Below are 19,305 nucleotides of genomic sequence, written 5' to 3'. Positions count from 1 at the left end.
ATTTTAGAAATGTAGCATTAACACTGATATAGTCAGAACTTTACATCCTGATGGCCCTAATAATGATCCTAAAACCAACAGTACATGTAGCCAGCATTCACACTCTATTCATATAGACTGCCTTCACACTAATAGCTATCATCAACACAGTATTCACCTGATAATGAACACACAAAAGAAGTCGTTAAGAGGATTATCCACCTGCCTCCTCTCTACAGATGTGTGAACTACTTCAAGGTCAAAGTCAACCCTTTACTTAATTGATAGAACCAAAAAGCAACACTTGGGGAAAGAAAACATGCATCTATGGGAATATATTTTCACAATTTTTGGTTTATAAACATTTCACATTTCTTAAGCCTCTTCATATAATTTAAATTTACTTTCCTTATGGAAGCTACATTTTCATTTACTCTTCTCTTCACAACTCTTTCATGTAAACATAACACTTATTTCACACAAAAAGTATTTCATTAATTACATATATAGTGCAGTCAAAAAGACCAATTAAAGCACAATAACTTATAAAGTACTTTTTGTGTTGTTAACTGTTCTCTTTGCTGTGGGGTTTGGGCCTGTATGAATATAAAATAAAACTTCACAATAAAATAAACAATAAAACAAAGCTGCGTGTTTGATTTCTGCATAATGAATATAACTTTCAATCTGATCAGCTGATTATTTGAGGGGAAATGTACAAATCGCTTTAGCACATGTTTATATAAATCTGTATCTTCTCTAGAAAATAGTTTATAACAAGTCACATCTAAAAACTTTTGTCAGCTTCCTGCTCGTTCTCAGTCTGCGTGGAGGAGCACTTTTTCTCTGTAATGACAAACAATTTATTACAGTCAAAGCAAATACCTTCTACATCAACATCTACAGAAACTCAGAGAGATTTCAGTGTTACCTTTGTTCAACTCATTTCCCTGTTTGAAGAGTTTTTCCTGTTGAGGTTTAAAAAATAAAATAATATATAGTTTTATTTAGTCACAATTCTCACTTCAGTCCAATGAGGTCTGCGTCTGTAATCAAAAGAAAGTACCTCGATTAAGCAGATGCTTTTCTCGAAGCTACTGATTGTGTACTTCAGGCCTCGGATTTCCAGCTTTTGTCTGGTGTTCACTTCTGTAAAATAATTTATATTTATATGCTCATTAAATAGAACTGAATCATGCAGTAATAATCACCTTGTACTTTCTTACACACTGAAGGCAGAAATATCAAAACTTTACACACCTTTAGTACCAGAAGCTGTTTTTCAGCACTGGCATTTCTGTGGAAAATAAACATTCAGATAGAACATTATATTTTATATTATTGTATGACATATTACATATTAAAACTACTATTTTTTCTTTTTTTTTCATTAAACAAAACAAAATATTTTTTGAGTTATTGTTACACTGTTGTTAACATTATTATCAGATTTATTATTATTATTATTATTATTATTATTATTATTATTATTATTATTATTATTATTATTACTAACACATTATTAGATATTACTTTCATTATAATGAAGTTTTATATTAAAAATTATAACTAAATTCCCTATGTTATGTTATAATTATCTCATTCATACAACTGAGCAGTTGAGGGCCCATGATAGCAGCTCCAACAGTCATTTAGTTGAATCTTCTGAGGAGAAGTGGGTTCCACACACCAGCCATCAACCAGAAAAGAGGTTCAAGCAGTCTCCAAACTCAGCACCTGTTTCAGCTCAACCAGTAAGAGTGAGAGACAGAAAATCCCAGTGATCCCAGAGCCAATGATGTTTGCGGATTTAGAACTCGAGCCCGTTGGCCCCGCCCACTGCTTTGTGATCTGTGTTTGTACTTATAGAGTTCTTTCACGCGCTCCGGTCTGAAGTTAATGTTGGTCGCGTGAGTTTTTCTCCACTTTCTGCGCGTGCACATCGACGTTCCTTTCGCTGTTATAAATCTATCGCGCGCGAGCTTCAACCCCGTTTTTGTCCCGGATTTTGCGGATTTTTACCCAAAGGTGAGATACAGTGAAATGTAGCAGCTGAGCTGCTCGGGGAACAGCTAGTGGACATTCTGGAGTCATGAACCTCTGCATTTTTCTTCCAGTGTCCTGATTCTTTACACCTCTGATCATGAAATCAGAGTCCAGACGGAGATCTTTAGGAGAACCTCCACACACTCCTGCTGCTGCTGCTGGATCAAAGGTACAATTTATTCATGTCTCAACTTTCAGTGTGGTTTGCAGGGCAAAGATACATCATGATGTATTTAAAATTAAATCATAAAAAAATACCTTAACTTTAAGTGTATCACAATAAACTACTGTTTTTTTATTCATTTAAAAAATCCTTTTACAAGCAAACACGAAATTTCTCCCCAAATCTTTAATCAATTGTCCTATATGATCTGTTCTTCAGCTTTTTACTCAGTTGATAAAGTAAACAATGTTTGATACCAACAGCTTTTACACATGCAACCAGTGAACAGATCAAATATTCACATGCGTATCCCAGTGATCTCCCAGAGGAAGTTTAGTTTTAAAGTAAAGTATTAAGTGGCGGACTGCAAGTTTGTTTAGTTTCTGCCTCGCACTTTAAGATCATTTATTAGTAGTACTTTTGAAAATTAGAACCATGTTTCCACTGTGTTGAGTACTAGTGTAGCCTGGAATCACAGTGTTAATGAACCCAAAGAGAACAGGTGGTCTTAGCCTAAAAGGCATCTATTATCAAAATAGGCCAACACAACTACATCTGCTCGAATACACCCCGTTTAATCAGAGCATAAGCCTGTATGTCAACATAAGCAGTCATCACATGTGATTATAACAGGAGACAACATACAGCGGGTAAAATAAGTATTGAAAATGTCACCATTTTTCTCAGTAAATATATTTCATAAGGTGCTATTGATGTTGTTAGATTTTTATTATTTCCCATGTGATCAACGATGCCCATGGTGTCTTTTCTGATCAGGGAAGAATCACAGCACACATACTGGGGCAAATGTTCTTCTTCAGTTTATTGCAGATAACAGACAAGTATATACACACTGGAATAACCCTGAGCTAAAGCTGTTCTTGATTTGGTAAGAAGACATAGTAACTGGAGATGTGTGCATCCAGATAAAGACTTCCATAAAGATAACATAGGAATGTGTTTAGAGAACCAGTGTGAGAACCATCTTAACACTAAAAGACATGAAATCCAGACATACAAAGATATCAAACCATTCAGAACATTCAGAAGTTTAGAAATCCTTCTGTAAACAATGCAATCAGTATGTGTGCAACAGTAAGGATGCAAAGTTCTTGAGAGAGCTCTTCGCTTTTACCCATCATGAGATGTTTCTTGTGTGACACCTTGGTAATGGGACACCTTTATACAGGCCATCAGTTGGGACTGAAGTAGCTGATATTAATTTACAATGACAATAGGCAGGATTGCTTTCTAATTACTGATTGATATCTACTGCTGTCTTGGCTTTTCATTCCTTTTTGCACCTCCCTGTCTTCATGTGTTCAATACTTTTTCTTGTGTGTGTGTTGTTACACAACATTACACAACTTCATTTATGGACATGTATGGTTTGATTCCTTTGTATGTGTGGATTGCATGGGTTGTTACCAACATCTGATAAATATTTCATGTCACTAGCACCTTTAGAAATATATTTACTGAGAAAAATGTTGACATGTTCAGTACTTACTTTACCCGTTGTATGTATGTATGTAGGTAAGTGTGTGTGTGTACACTGGCATGTAGGGGAGATAGATGTTGGAGAATGGAGTGCTGCTGGTGATGAAGAAATAGGTGAATTAACGTTACCACTAGCAGAGCTGTTCAGCTCCTTGCTACTTGAGATTAATGGCTTCTGATCATTAATTCTCCTCCTGTCCATTGAAATATCCGACCATCAGTATGCATGCAGTATGAATGCAGTCTGTATGAATAACAATAGTCTAAATTGCTGTACATTAATATGAATGCAGTCTGTATGAATAACAATAGTCTGATTTGCTGTACAATAATATGAATGCAGTCTGTATGAATAACAATAGTCTGAATTGCTGTACAATAATATGAATGCAGTCTGTATGAATAACAATAGTCTGAATTGCTGTACATTTAATATGAATGCAGTCAGTATGAATAGCCAAACATGTATAACAATAGTCTAGTGGCCCCCGGAGTCTAGCAGGGGGAGGGAGAAAAGGACCTGCGTTAAAAACGATGTACAGTAAAACCCAGAGTGACTTATTTCCTTCTTTTTCTTCATTCGGCTTCTTCCATTAGGGGTCGCCACAGCGGATCATCTGTCTCCATACCCCCTGCTCTCTATATCTGCCTCTTTCCATCCTCAACATTCTCTTACCAATATACCCCATGCCCATGAAACCATAGTGCTGCTCACAGATGGTCACCTCTTCTCTCAGCCTGGCTTCCACTACTCTTTCCCATAACTTCATGGTGTGAATGATCAACTTAATTCCCCTGTAGTTACTACAGGTCTGCACATCTTCCTTATTCTTAAAGATCAGTACCAGGACGCTCCTTCTCCATTCCTCAGGCATCTTCTCACCATCCACTCTTATACGTCACTCTATGATCCTCCTTCTTCTTAAAATACGTTTTCACCACCACCATCTGCCCTTCCACATTCCTCTCCTTAATTCCATACCTACCATCACCTCCTCATCACCTCCTCATCACCTCTGTTCCCTTCACCTACATGCCCTTTAAAGTCTGCCCCAATCACCAATCTTTCATTCCTAAGTTCACCATCTACCACTTTATCTAACTCACTCCAGAATTTTTCCTTCTCCTCCATCTCACAGCCCACCTGTGGAGCATAAGCACCAATGATATTTATCATCTCCCCTTCACTTCCAGCTTCACCTTTATCACCCTATCAGAAACTCTCTTCACCTCCACTACACTCTTACTGTACTCTTCCTTCAGAATCACCCCTACACCATTTCTCCTTCCATCCACACTATAATATAATAGTTTAAACACCTCCAGTGTCCTGGTCTTATTCTCCTAAACACACAACATATCTACCTTTCTTCTCTCCATCATATCAGCTCCCTCTCTCCCTTTACCAGTCATAGTACCAACATTCAAAGTACCAACCCGAACCTCCACTGTCCTCCACTTCTTCTTTTTCCGCTGCCTCTGTAGACGTCTTCCTCCTCTCCTTCACCTCCTTCGGCCAACTGTAGCCCAATTTCCACCGGTACCCTGTTGGCTAACGATACCTGTGGTGGTCGTTGGTAAACCGGGCCTCGACCGATCCGGTATGAAATTCTGATTTGTGATCTGCATGTTTGATTTGGCACGTTTTACACTGGATGTCCTTCATAACGCAACCCTCCACATGTATCCGGGGTTGAGACCTGCGCTAAGAGTGCACTGACTTGTGCAACATTAATGGCTGGGTCAGAGTATCTTCTTTCCAAATGTATCTAAATTGTGTATGTAGAACACTTTGGTCAGGAACTGTTCACATTTACATTCAGGTAGGTGATTTTCATCTGAGAGTCTGAAAGCGGAGGTACATGCTAACAAGTTGATTGAAAATGCCCTCATAGGCCATTAGGAGGAAGTAGGTTGCTGCTTTTGACAGCCACAGATAATTACCTGCAGTCGTCATCAATGTATTGTTGTCCCAACCACAGGGATTTTCACACATCATTTGGAAGACAGCATGCAGATCAGCTCAGTAGGTACTGATTGTTTGCACCAGTCCAGATTTTGAGCTTTGTCTAATGAGAGCTACTATTAGCAAATGTTCTGAATCAGAAATGTATTTTGCTAAATCCAAAATCACCCAAACATTGCTTGAACATAGTTTCAGGTAGCTTTGTGATCGTGGACTGAATCCTGTTAAGCTCTGATGTTATCACAGAAGCACAACAGGTTCCACAGTTTTTTTCTCTGTCTCCTGGAATTGAAAATAAGATGATATAATGCTGCCTGGTCTGGAACTGGGAAAACTCCTCCACCTTGAAGACATAAATATCAGGGATTTTATACAAGTATTAAATAGTTAAAGGTTTTCTAAAAGGCCTCAAAATACCTCTCATTGAACTTGTTTCAAACCATATCAGATTACTATAGCAGACATTTCTGATAACATGCAAGACTTAAAATTATTACAGTATATTGAATCATTTTATATTGTTTTCCAGATGCACCACTGCTCAGATTGTGGGAAGAGTTTTACTAAAATTGCTGTTCTGAAAAGACACCAACGTATCCACACAGAAGAGAAGCCGTATCACTGTGAACAGTGTGGGAAGAGTTTTACTCACCTGAGTAGTCTCAAATCACACCAGCGTATCCACACAGAAGAGAAGCCGTATCACTGTGAACAGTGTGGGAAGAGTTTTACTCAACAGGGTAATTTTAGAATACACCAGCGTGTCCACACAGGAGAGAAGCCATATTACTGTGAACAGTGTGGGAAAAGTTTTGCTCATCAGAGTAGTCTCAAAAGACACCAGCATATCCACACAGGAGAGAAGCCTTATCACTGTGAACAGTGTGGGAAGAGTTTTACTCAACAGGGTAATCTCAAATCACACCAGAGTATCCACACAGGAGTGAAGCCGTATTACTGTGAACAGTGTGGGAAGAGTTTTGATCGTCAGAGTCATCTCAAATCACACCAGATTATCCACACAGGAGTAAAGCCGTATCACTGTGAACAGTGTGGGAAGAGTTTTACTCAACAGGGTAATCTGCTTAGACACCAGCGTATCCACACAGGAGAGAAGCCGTATCACTGTGAACAGTGTGGGAAGAGTTTTGATCGCCAGAGTAATCTTAAATCACACCAGCGTATCCACACAGGAGAGAAGCTGTGTTACTGTGAACAGTGTGGGAAGAGTTTTACTCAACAGGGTCATCTGCTTAGACACCAGCTTATCCACACAGGAGAGAAACTGTATCACTGTGAACAGTGTGGGAAGAGTTTTAATCAACAGGGTAATCTCAAATCACACCAGCGTATCCACACAGGAGTGAAGCCGTATCACTGTGAACAGTGTGGGAAGAGTTTTACTTATCAGAGTAATTTTAGAATACACCAGCGTGTCCACACAGGAGAGAAACTGTATCACTGTGACCAGTGTGGGAAGAGTTTTACTCAACTGGGTCATCTGCTTAGACACCAGCGTATCCACACAGGAGAGAAACTGTATCACTGTGAACAGTGTGGGAAGAGTTTTAATCAACAGGGTAATCTGAAATCACACCAGCGTATCCACACAGGAGTGAAGCCGTATTACTGTGAACAGTGTGGGAAGAGTTTTAGTGATCGGAGTGTGAACTCACTGTGGACGGAGCTATGTTCATTAAAGCTCATTAAGGAAGCACAAGTGCTCTAACATACAACCATAAAACAAATCATCTTCTTTAATTTCTTATTTGAAGGGATGTAAAGGGAAATTGTACTGTAAATATTGGCGGAACTTTAAATTGTAATGTAAATTTGATTTAGCTCCAACAAATTGGACACCTTTCCAAGCCATCAGAACATTGTTGTTCCATCTACAGTTACACTACAACTACACTTTATGGCAACATGTATGAGGCTACCTGAGCATCTCACCCATATGTGCTTTCTGAACATTATCTAATGGAACTTCTTCTAATCCATTGTCCCCTGAGCCCAGTGTTGCTGATTTACTGCAAACTTGAGCTTGATCACACGGTTACACAGCAAGATCAGGGAATAGATTTTTGTTGTATATGTCTAAGATGTATATATGTATAAGAATTAAAGTGCAGACAAATCTCACCCTAAGTCTTTTTTAAATCTAAAATGTTAAATGTATAAACCTTTAGGTATTTTGCACCAACGTTCATTTTTTGTGTTTCTCTAACTTCAAATAAGTTTATTAGTCAACTGTAATGTTTGGTTGAGGAGTGGTAATGGTATGGGGCTGTACTTTAGGGGTAAGACTCAGCCCTTGATTTAAAGTGTAGGGAAATGTTCATTACTTTAGCATACCAAATCATTTTGGACAATGCAATGCTTCTAATATTGTGGGAATAGTTTGGAGACGGCCCTTTATTAATCCAGCATGACCATGCCACAGTGCACAAACTGAGGTTCATAAAGACATGGTTGGATGAGTTTGGTGTGGAAGAACTAAACTGGCCTGCACAGAGCTCTAATCTCAACTTCACTGAACACCTTTGAGATTAAGGTGAATGTTAAAAGTCGATTATTCTAAATGGACTGGATGAGTCTCGGTGTCATTAAAAACGTCTTTAGGAACATTTTTTTGTGATTATTTCATGAACAGTTCACTGATTTTTCTCTTGCTATTGTTTAACTTATACTTAAAATTTTTATAAGGAAGAAAATAGAAATGCTGCTGATAGAAACAATGTTTTATTCTATATCATAGATGATTATGAAGTATCAACAAATCATCATTGTTATTTACTAAATTAAATTCCAGTTTTTAACAAAATATTATTATGCAGAAAGAATAAAATGGAAAGCAATCAACTTCAATGTGGGAGCAATAAAATCTGTGTTTCCAGGGTCCAACTGTGACAGTAACTTCAGGAGTCTCAGTCTAGAATTGTATGCAGTTCTCACTGCTCTTAATACAAGAACACCCGAGCTTCATCACCAAATGAAAATAAAAGTTCATTACAGTTTTTTTGGATTGCTTAAGCAGGATTTTTAAAACAGGGCCCGTGTTCTCAAAACACACACAATTAGCACAACCACACACCCAATTAGCAAAACACTACAGATCCCTTGCATAATTAAACACTCTTGTAAAAACTATACACTTTTGTGTGAAAACCACACTTTTTTACCATATGAAACACACACGTTTCACATTACTATACTTTGTTTGCACGAGTTACACTCTGCTGTGATAAACTTAACTACTAAACTACTTCCCTATGATTAGAGTAGGCTACCATCAATAAAGTACAAATATAATGAAAATATACCAAACACTACACAAGACCAATGTTGCAGACTGAAGAAACTCATTTATTTGTCAACACGCCCAAAATGTTGACATGGAGATTCATTATACTGTAACAAAACGGCACTTCACGTATTGTACTGTAAGTTCACTGTAAAAAAAAAAAAAAAAAAACTAGACATTGTCTCTTCGCCTAGCTGGATCTGGCCAGAGAATTTCATCAACATCGCAGGCAATGTTGTCATTATCAAGACACCTTGGAAAGAAACGTCTTGAATGATGAATCCATCCTTGCATTGCTGCTACCTCCATCTGGTCACAGGCCTCCTCCATGGCTTGGATAAGGGGTACCTCAGCTTGGAGACGGAGATCATATACCTTCCACCGCCATGCCGAGAAAAACTCTTCTATAGGGTTGAGAAATGGAGAGTATGGTGGAAGATATAGGACAGTGAAATGTGGATGTTGCTGAAACCAGTTCTGAACCAGAGCAGAGCGGTGGAAAGACACATTGTCCCAGACAACAATGTATTGCATATGATAGTTTTGATTTGCAGCTTTTATGTCGTGCAATTGGTCCAAGAATGTAAGTATGAGTGCTGAGTTGTAAGGGCCCATATGGGCATGGCGGTGGAGGACCCCATTCTGTGTAATGGCTGCACAGAGTGTTATATTACCCCCACGTTGCCCTGGGACATTGACTATAGCCCTGTGGCCAATAATGTTTCTTCCCCTCCTTCGTGTTCTCGACAGGTTGAACCCAGCCTTATCTACGTAAATGAACTCATGCTGGATCTCCTCTCCATCCATTTGTAAAACTATCTGAAAAACAGTGTCATGCAAAATTGTGTAGTTCAGTGTAGATCTAGTATACATATTACAGTACAGTAAAAGATTATGAGACAGTATGCAAGAACACACTGCTAAAGTGAATACATGCCTCTGCATAATCATACCGCAGTCGTTTCACCCTTTCGGGTTGCGCTCGAAAGTCACTCGATAAATTTGCTTCATTTGAAGATGTGTTTTTTTAAAGATGCGTGCCAGTGTTGATGTTGAGACCTGATGGATATCGTTGAAACTGGCATGCTTATTGACAATGTTAGCTTGGAGCTGATTGAGTGTTATAGCATTGTTGGACAAAACCATGTTCACTATCTCCCTTTCTTGCTGTTCAGTGAACATAGGAGGCCTTCCCCCTTGTCGTTCCTGACCCTCAATCCTATGTAGCAAAAGAAAACAGTATACAATAGTACAGTAATTTCACAGGAAAAGGTAAAAGAAGTGCTGATAGTGCCTAGAATACATTACTGTGAGCAGTTACTGAAACCGTGCAGATGTTTTTGATATGATGATATTTTTACAATACCTATTTTCCAGTCGAAATGTTCATATCACACTTGCCACTGTGTATTGGCTTAGATTTGGCTGTACTCGCAGTCCAGCCTCCCTCAGCGTCAGGCCGTGGTTGACAACGTGGCCAACCAGTGTTGCGCGGATCTCATTTGTCAGATTCGGTCCTCTTTGAGCACCTTCTTGTCTTCCTTTTCCTCTTCCTCTACCTCTACCTCCAGCATGGCCTCCATCTCTTCCTCTTCCTCTGTTAATTCCTCCTCTGTTGACTCCTCTTTCTCCCCTTCCTTCTCTGTTGACTCCTCTTCCTCCCCTTCCTCCTCTGTTGACTCCTCTTCCTCCTCTGTTGGCTCCTGTTCCTCCCCTTCCTCCTCTGTTGACTCCTCTTCCTCCCCTTCCTGCTCCTCCTTGTCCTCCTCCTTGTTCTCCTCGTTCTCCTCCTCGTCTTACTCTTTCTCTGACTCTTTCAATTGTGCTTGAAGACCGATGAACTCACCTGCTGCTTTTATAGTGCTTATACACCTGATTGGTGTGTCTGCAATTAAGCAAACAAGTGTTTACACACCTGATGACTGTGTTGAACCAATTGGTTGGACGGTGCAGTAATTTGACAGTTTTGCAAATCACTGTGTGTAGAGTTTTGCAACAAGTGTGAGGTTGACATTGTGCTTATAGTTGTGCAAATATGGGCTGATGTTTTGCCTCTTGAGTGTAAGGTATTGCTAATAGTGTACTACTTTTAATTTTAGTGTGTAAGCAATCCAAAAAAACTGTAATAGAGAAGATAAAAGAAGAGAAAGCCATTCTGGTACAGAAGGTGCAAACTCTGGAGGCTACTTTAACTATGGAGCAAAAGCAGCGTGAACAGAACATAAATCATAGAAACGACACACACCTCCAGAACATCACCGAGCTCCAGTCTTCCCTGAAACTCCATGAGGAACAGGAGAAATCTGGAGAACGTGAGAGAGAGAGAGCTGGGTGACAGAACAAAAGCAGCTGCTGGAACATGTTGCTCAGTTAGAGGCCAGTTTGGAATTTGAGAGATATAAATGGGAGGAGAAAAGCAAGAAGGACCAACTAGACATGAATGAGAGGAACAACTTACCGCTTCTGACCATCAGAGAGCTCCAGGATTCTCTTAATCACTGTGAGAAGAAGAAGGATAGAGCAGAGCATAGGAGAGATCATCTGATGAGATACCAGAAGCTACTGGAGGACATTCAAGAGCTCCAAGAGACCGTGAATCACTGCCGCCTTCTTCTTCAGATGATCAAAAAGACTACAATGAACTCAAACATACAACTGAGCATATCATTTGAACTCAAGGATGACCAATATATGTTGCTGATTTCTTTTGTTCGATATGTTTGGCCAATTATTATCCCCCCTTCATCTCATAAAATCTAACAGATAATTGATAAGAAATGATACAGAAAATTGCTCAAATGATTAATTAATTTGTATCGGAAGATTGTGCTGCAAATTATGTCAAATAAACATTTCCCATAAAAAAATGTCAATGTCCAGCTGGTTCAGCATCTTCAGCATGAGTTCCACTGATGCTTCCAGGTGAGCTCTTTTGGGAAATTTTCTTAAAATATAAAATAAACTGACTGTAGACTCAAAAAGTTTGAAGATGTGGAACACAGACACAAACAAGTAAAGTTTTTTTTTTACTGTTTATTCTTTATTTTTTTACTGATTATCCTTCTGTATCCTTCCCATGTATCTATCCAGTCTTTTAACATGCTACAATCTGTCACGCTCCCTGAGATCTCGAAACTCTTAAAAACATATCAAAGCCTACACATAACATACGTCTCACATCATAACCTTGTGCTCCAGAACATCTGATCACATGCACATTATCAACTTGTGCTGTTAATATCATGAACAGCAGCTACGCTAATTCCTCTCCACCGCTTCTCTTTCTCTCCCCATCCCGAGGCATCCTGAGGTTTGGCCAGCTCCAGTCACGTCCCACCTCATGAAGATTATGGACCTTTGAAGTAGTAGATGCCGAACTCGCAAACATTCCGAACCATCTAGAGACGTACCAGTGCCAATTGGATCCCACTACATGGATCACAGAAGTTGAGCTATTTTATGAGTTGCTCAGTAGCTCCTAGTTTTATAACCATAAAGACTGTATAAGACTGTAGAAAGAACATCACTTATAATCTTATACTCCAGTGCTTATGTTAGTTCTCACTCTCCAGTGTTCTGTATTGTTGAAAGATTTATGATCAAACTCTTCACCTTAACTGTTGATTTCTGTAAAGCTGCTTTAAAACAATGTCTGTTGTGAAAAGCGCTATAGAAATAAACTTCACTTGACTGTAAAACCCCCCCCCAATGTATCATCTATACTGTAGAATTGTTCATGTCATGTGATTTGGTCACATTGAATCTATTTAAATTTCTGCAACCAAAATCATCCTACAGATAAAGTGCACATGAACATCGTGTTCTATCTGAACGTTTCTTTTTCTTTTCCAAAGGAACTCTGGTATTGAAAACCACCTTCTGGCACTTAAAGGTGTGTATAGTTTGAATGTTTCTGCTTTCAGTGTGTAAGACAGTAGAAGCACATTATTACTGCATGATACAGTTCTATTACATCAGAGGTGGCAAAAAAGTACACACATCCTTAAGTAGAAGTACAGATACTCATGTTTTAAAATACTCAGGTAAAAGTTGAAGTACTGATTATACTTTTTTACTCAAGTGAAAGTAAAGAAGTCTTGGCTCTGACATGTACTTCAGTAAAACGTAGTTATTACTTCTACCTGTTTTAGTGTCACACTGGTAACTGGACCTCACCTCATATTAATATTACAGTGGAACCCGGTTATGTCGCCGGCATCGAGACAAACGAAAACCAATATGGCTGCAATATATTAACGTGCTTTCAATTTCTTTATGTATATGATGTGCGTTAATAAATGAGAATGTGCATGCACGTGTTTTTGGAGGTTTTTTTTACACTAGAGCGTTGCCGCGATTTGTTTGATGAAGGCATGCTATAAAAATTTACATACATGTTTGTTAACAACAAAAGGCATATGTGCACCAACTAACAGCAGAGATTTACCAGTATACAATACAAACCACCGTCGATTCTCCATACAAACCTTTATTATATTCTCCAACATTGAAAACACAAAGCTCGCTCACAAAATCACAAAAAACGTGCGGGGTGTAGTTCATTTTTACCAAAAAATCTCCATACTAATCTGTCCTCTACAATCCACAAACTTACAATGTAACTGCTTCTGATCTTCTCTATACTTCTCCATCAACATTCTCAAAGCAAATATTACATCTGTGGTACCTCACAAATCTCACAGATGGTCACCTTCTCTCAGCCTGGCTTCCACTACACTTTCCCATAACTTCAAGTGAAGTTTATTTCTATAGTACTTTTCACAAGACATTGTCTCAAAGCAGCTTTACAGAAATCAACAGGTGAATGGTGTGCATTTATCCCTGATGAGCAAGGAAAAAGGACTGTGGCAAGGAAAAACTCCCTTAGATGTAGTGAGGAAGAAACCTTAAGAGGAACCAGACTCAAAAGGGGAACCATCCTCATTTGAGTGACATCAAGAGTGTGATCATGAATCTTTTATTAATACAGAACACTGGAGAGTGAGAACTAACATGAGCACTGGAGTATAAGATTATAAGTAATGTTCTTTCTACAGTCTTATACAGTCTTTATGGTTATGGCCAAACCTCAGGAAGCCTCGGGATGGGGAGAGAAAGAGAAGCAGTGGAGAGAAATTAGCGTAGCTGCTGTTCATGATATTAACAGCACAAGTTGATAATGTGCATGTGATCAGATGTTCTGGAGCACAAGGTTATGATGTGAGACATATGTTATGTGTAGGCTTTGCTAAAAAGATAAGTTTTTAATCTGCACTTAAACTGGGAGAGTGTGTCTGAACCGGAAAACTGTCAGGAAGACTATTCCAGAGTTTAGGAGCTAAACTCTGGAACAGTGTTATGGACGTGACCTAAAGCTAAATCTTTAGGTCACGTCCATAAATCCCTCAAGTTAGCAGTTATTAAGCCCCTCATTATGAAACCTAATTTGGATCCAAACACGCTATCAAATTACAGACCCATTTTAAATCTCCCATTTATCTCTAAGATTTTAGAAAAGATTGTTCGCTGCCCAGTTCTGTTCCCACTTACAAGAAAACAATATCTTTGAAGAGTTTCAGTCAGGTTTCAGGCCCCATCTCATTTACAATCACTGCTTTGGGTGATCTAATGTTTAAAAAAAAAAAAAACTTTAGAACTTTTTGGTGTTTGCTTATCTGGCATTTTTCAGTTTTAACTGCAATAAGATTATTTCTGGATCTTGTGTATTTAATTATTGGTTTTACCACGAGGAATAGATACGGTTTCTATAAACTGGGCTGTGTGTGAACTTGTAACTATTTGGTTTGTTGTATAAATGTTCTCATAGTCGTAAATTTCCTGATGTCTTACCAGTCAGATGGTGTGAAGTATCCTAGAGATGTTATCTGATAGCACTGCTGCTCCAACTCTGCTGGGGTGCAGGCCATCAGGGCGGAGGAACCTCGGACGCTTCCAGAAACAGTTCCAGTTATTAATAAAGAGAAGTTTGTGCTCTCGACACCATGACTGTAACCATTCATTTAGTGCAAAGAGTCTACTAAACTTCTCAGCCCCTCGCTGGTAAGTGGGAAGAGGTCCTGACACTATGATCCTCGTTGTGAGTGATGTGCTGCGTACCGTCTCCACCAGGATCCTGAAATCCCTCTTTAAGATCTCCGTTTGCCTCAGCCGGGTGTCGTTCGTTCCGGCATGAAGAACAACCGCTGCAAAGTTCTCGTTCAGGATCGCGGGTACCTGCGCAGCGACATCGAGTACACGAGCACCAGGAAAACAGGGAGTGTGCACCTTACCTTTGTCTCCGGTAGCGCGGACATCGAACGAGTCCTCACCTGTGCTCAAAGGCAGACACACAGCCGGCATAGTGCTTATAATAGCAGATAGCGTTAAGATACAGAGATGTGATAAAGTGAGAGGGAATGAATATAGTCAACACTAGTGATAGTCAAGTTAACTTACTACAGGCACAAGTCAGGAAGACAAAAAAACAATTTAGAATTATTAAAAGAGGAAAAAAGGAGAGATAAATAGTAAAGTTTGTTTGAAAACGCAGAGAGAAATACAAACACGGAACTCGCTGAAAACAAGTCAAACACAGGAAGCTACGTCAAAGAGCCGTCATGAGACAAAACACTTGGCCATGCTGTCACCATCATCATAATCAGTTTGGGGGCATCAGGAAAGTGTGCAGAAAAAAAAAAAACGTTACCACAGACTGAAAATACACTGTTTAGATAAAATACATCACCAACAACAAGACACAATTGTCTTCTCTCTCTGTATGTTTCTTACTTCAGTGTAGCGAACTCTTAGTGAGGAACATCTCTTTTACTCCATTACAGGTCTGCACATGCAACAACTGCACTGTAACATCATCACTTCTACATGAGTTCGTCTACAGCTTACCGGTAAGTGTGCCATTACTGCCACCTAGCGGATATTTATCACATACACTCATCATGACAGGTAGGTTCACACCTGTATTGTATTGTATTGTATTGTATTGTATTGTATTGTATTGTATTGTATTGTATTGTATTGTATGCTCAAAGAAACACTGAAAGAAAATAAAGAACAGAAAAAGAAAAAGGGAAAAAGAAAATGACTGTAAATTGGTTTTCATAGAACATGTAGGAATTTGAAGCAGAAGGTAGAACAAGAAAAACACAGGTGGGAACCAAACCTCAGACCCCACTGTAATGTAGAACACAGACACACTGTATGACATTAAATCAGTTCACATTTATTAACAACATCCCGAATTCCCAAGCCATGGCATAATGACACCAGACTCTTTCTCCAAATAATTATAGAGGATCCTCACATACACAAAGCTTCTGTGTCTAAACTGGAATTTGTACAACAGGTAAAATTCTTGAACAATGAACAATGTAAAACTTAAAAAAACTTAATAAATTAAAAAACAGCGGCAGGCAAAATATCCCTGTGCCCAAGACCAAGGAACAGCTCATGTATTTCCTAGGAATGTGGTTGCAGGAATTTTTAAGACTGGAAACTTCCCATATGAATTATCAGGAATATTTAGGTATTAACAGGAATTAATGAAAATAAAGTTGGAATTTACAAAATTGCAAGTTATCCTATAACAGGGAACTTAAATGTAGTTAAAAAATAACTTGCTTGATAATCAACCAGATTGAATGCAGTTTCAGTTGAATTTCTACCTGCACATTTATCAATCACATGCACACAGCACACTTACTGCAGGGCTCCTGAGACCGTACCCCTACATGCACTGTGTTTTCTTCATGTAAACAATGAGTCACGCCTCAAAAAAGGGTAAAAACCACTGCCTTATGGGTAATAAAAGTCCAATAATCAGGATCTCAGGTCTACATTCCTTACTATTGAAGTAAACAGGACCAATACAGAACAGTTCATCAGACAGGAACACACACTGATTAGCCCCATTAGCCACAGATCTGCTTCTTACCGCTCGTTTCCCCCCGGCTCCACCCTCCATTCACCAACCGCCGCTCGTGCACGCACCCGCTGCTCCATCCAGCAGTAGTGTTCAGGTGTTGTGAGGTGATTTCAGTGTTAACCCTGTCAGAATGACTGCTGAAAGATCATCCACTTTCTTGTGCCAATCCATGTGATTAATTATAAAGTACAGATGTTTAAGTGAATCAGGTTCTGCCCCACATTAACTGTCAGCTATATTGCTTTCAGAGCTCAAAATGAACAAAGCACTAAAGCTGCAAGAAAATACCTCAACTTCAGTTTCTGTCAAATTTATTTTCTTTAAGGACATCAAACATCACTGACTTTACTAAAGTGGATTTCAAGAAAAAAAAATACCATCATTGAATGCTCTCTGTGATGAAGAGACATTAGACATGATTGAAATTCAAAATCTTTATTTATTTAATAGTGTTTATTGTGTCTCGCTGTAGTAAAAGTGTTCAGACTCTTTGTTTCTCTTGTCATCTTCTTTTTTTTCTATTTCTCATTTTCTTTTGAATGTTTTCTTGTCACAGCTGAGCAACACTTTCCTCCCATATAACGATCTGTTTTATTCTCTGAAGTCTTCTTTTCTTCCTCACAGAGATTCTGGGTATCCTGGAGCCCCCTGTTGGTCTGAAGCTGTAAGTTGTTCCTCTCCTCTATGTCAAGTTTAGTTTTCTCTCTTTCGTCCTCTTGTTTTTCCTCAAAATCCAACGTGGTCTCAAACTGAGCAACACGTTCCTCCAGTCGCTCTTTCTCTCTGATCAAATGATCGCTCTCCTGCTCTGCACTATTTTTCACTTTCTCACAGTGATTCTGAGTATCCTGGAGTTTCATGGTGGTCTGTTCCAAAGTGACCTCAAGCTGAGCAACATGTTCCTCTATATTCTTTTGTTTTCTCGTCCAGCTCTCTCTCACACATTCTACAATTTTATCCAGTTCCTCATGGATTTTCAGGGAAGACTGTAGCTTCATGGTGGTATGTTCCAAAAAAAACTCAAGCTGAGCAACATGTTCCTTCAGTTGTTTTTGTTCCCTCGTCCAGCTCTCTCTCTCACAGTCTACAGTTTTCTCCAGTTCCTCATTGATTTTCAGGGAAGACTGGAGCTCCATGGTGGTCTGTTCCAAAGTGACCTCAAGCTGAGCAACATGTTCCTCCACTTTCTTTTGTTCTCTCCTCCAGCTCTCTCTTTCACATTCTACAGTTTTCTCCAGTTCCTCATTGATTTCCAGGGAAGACTGGAGCTCCATGGTGGTCTGCTCCAAAATAAATTTAAGCTGAGCAACACGTTCCTCCAGTTGTTTGTGTTCTCTCGCCCAGCTCTGGCTTCTCTCAGTTATGTCCTGTTCCTGCTGCTTTCACTCAAAAGCCAAAGTAGCCTCCAGCTTTTGCACCGTCTGTAGAAGAATGGCTTTCTCTTCTTTCTCTTCTGTTATCTTCTCTATCATTAGAAGAGAAAATGCATCCAAGTCTTTTATTACTTTCTCCATGTGTTCCAGCTTCTCCTTCATTTCAGCAATCTGCTTAGTTTTCTTTGTTCTTCTGCTTTGAAAAAACTTTCTCAACCTTCTGAAGAGCTCCATGTTTATGCCTCTTTACTCACACGCAAAAACCTCGGAAATGAGAGAAACAGAGACGCGTTCCCAATTATAGACGTTGCCTTACTGTGACGTCACAGGGAGATGCCCCGCCCTCCGTCTGTGACGTAACCCGGTCTCGCTTAACCGCACTATGCGCATGCGCACATTACAGAGGTAAAGATCGGATAAAATATCATGTCTTCACAGCTTTTCTGTTGTTCCTGAGAGAAGAGCGATATTACAGTCATTAATAAGATAAAAACGGCTGTAAACTGTGTATAAAGCGAGTGAATCCGAGTTGAGAACCGGAAGTTGACCGGAGTGACTCTATGAATGTTGCAGAATCATAAATGACCAGTAGGTGGCAGTGTGATGTGTATTAGAGCTCACTGTCACAGCAGGTAATTAGAAGTAGTGGAGCTCTAATGACGTCATTAATAGCGAGGACAAGACACACAGCAGTTTGGGATTCTTTTATTGACTTTATTGATTAATTGATTTGGAGTATGATTGTGTTTCTGATCAAAGTAAGTTCATGTGTATGGAGTAAAAACAACCTGTACATTTCTCACTGCCAGACAGTATTATGAGATGTTCATCTGCTGGAAGTTCATGTTCAATGCTGCATGTTTAATAGGATTTATGAACTGGAATAAATGTTTCTATATTGGTTTTGTTTTAAACGACTGGTGCAGAAGTTTTGAAAAAAAAAATTCCAGTTTAATTTGGGATTATTATAAAACCTGTATGTGAGTATTTTAGGCAAAATGCTGTTTATTGTATTTATTGTAAAACTATATG

General features: G+C 39.1%; 1 protein-coding gene and 1 long non-coding RNA gene across 2 annotated transcripts; one reads left to right on the top strand and one right to left on the bottom strand.

Annotated features, from left to right (window-relative positions):
* Positions 1 to 1,562: 1,562 nt before the first annotated feature.
* Positions 1,563 to 7,383, top strand: LOC310731599 (uncharacterized protein; the record flags this gene model as incomplete). Its single annotated transcript, XM_083551254.1, has 3 exons — positions 1,563 to 2,007; positions 2,097 to 2,194; positions 6,184 to 7,383. Exons 2-3 carry the CDS (start codon positions 2,123 to 2,125, stop codon positions 7,381 to 7,383), a joined length of 1,272 nt encoding a protein of 423 aa, XP_083407380.1. The 5' UTR covers positions 1,563 to 2,007; positions 2,097 to 2,122.
* Positions 7,384 to 11,087: 3,704 nt separating this feature from the next.
* LOC310731238 lies at positions 11,088 to 15,264 on the bottom strand. The gene is made up of 3 exons (XR_014535113.1): positions 14,809 to 15,264; positions 11,417 to 11,456; positions 11,088 to 11,261 (listed from the first exon to the last, which is right to left on the bottom strand). It is a non-coding gene; the product is annotated as an uncharacterized lncRNA (long non-coding RNA).
* Positions 15,265 to 19,305: the final 4,041 nt, after the last annotated feature.

The sequence above is a fragment of the Silurus aristotelis genome (assembly GCF_946808225.1).
Source record: "Silurus aristotelis genome assembly, chromosome: 9".
Lineage (NCBI taxonomy): Eukaryota > Metazoa > Chordata > Actinopteri > Siluriformes > Siluridae > Silurus > Silurus aristotelis.
Note: the sequence above shows the minus strand (reverse complement) of the source record. Positions and strands in the feature narration are given on the sequence as shown.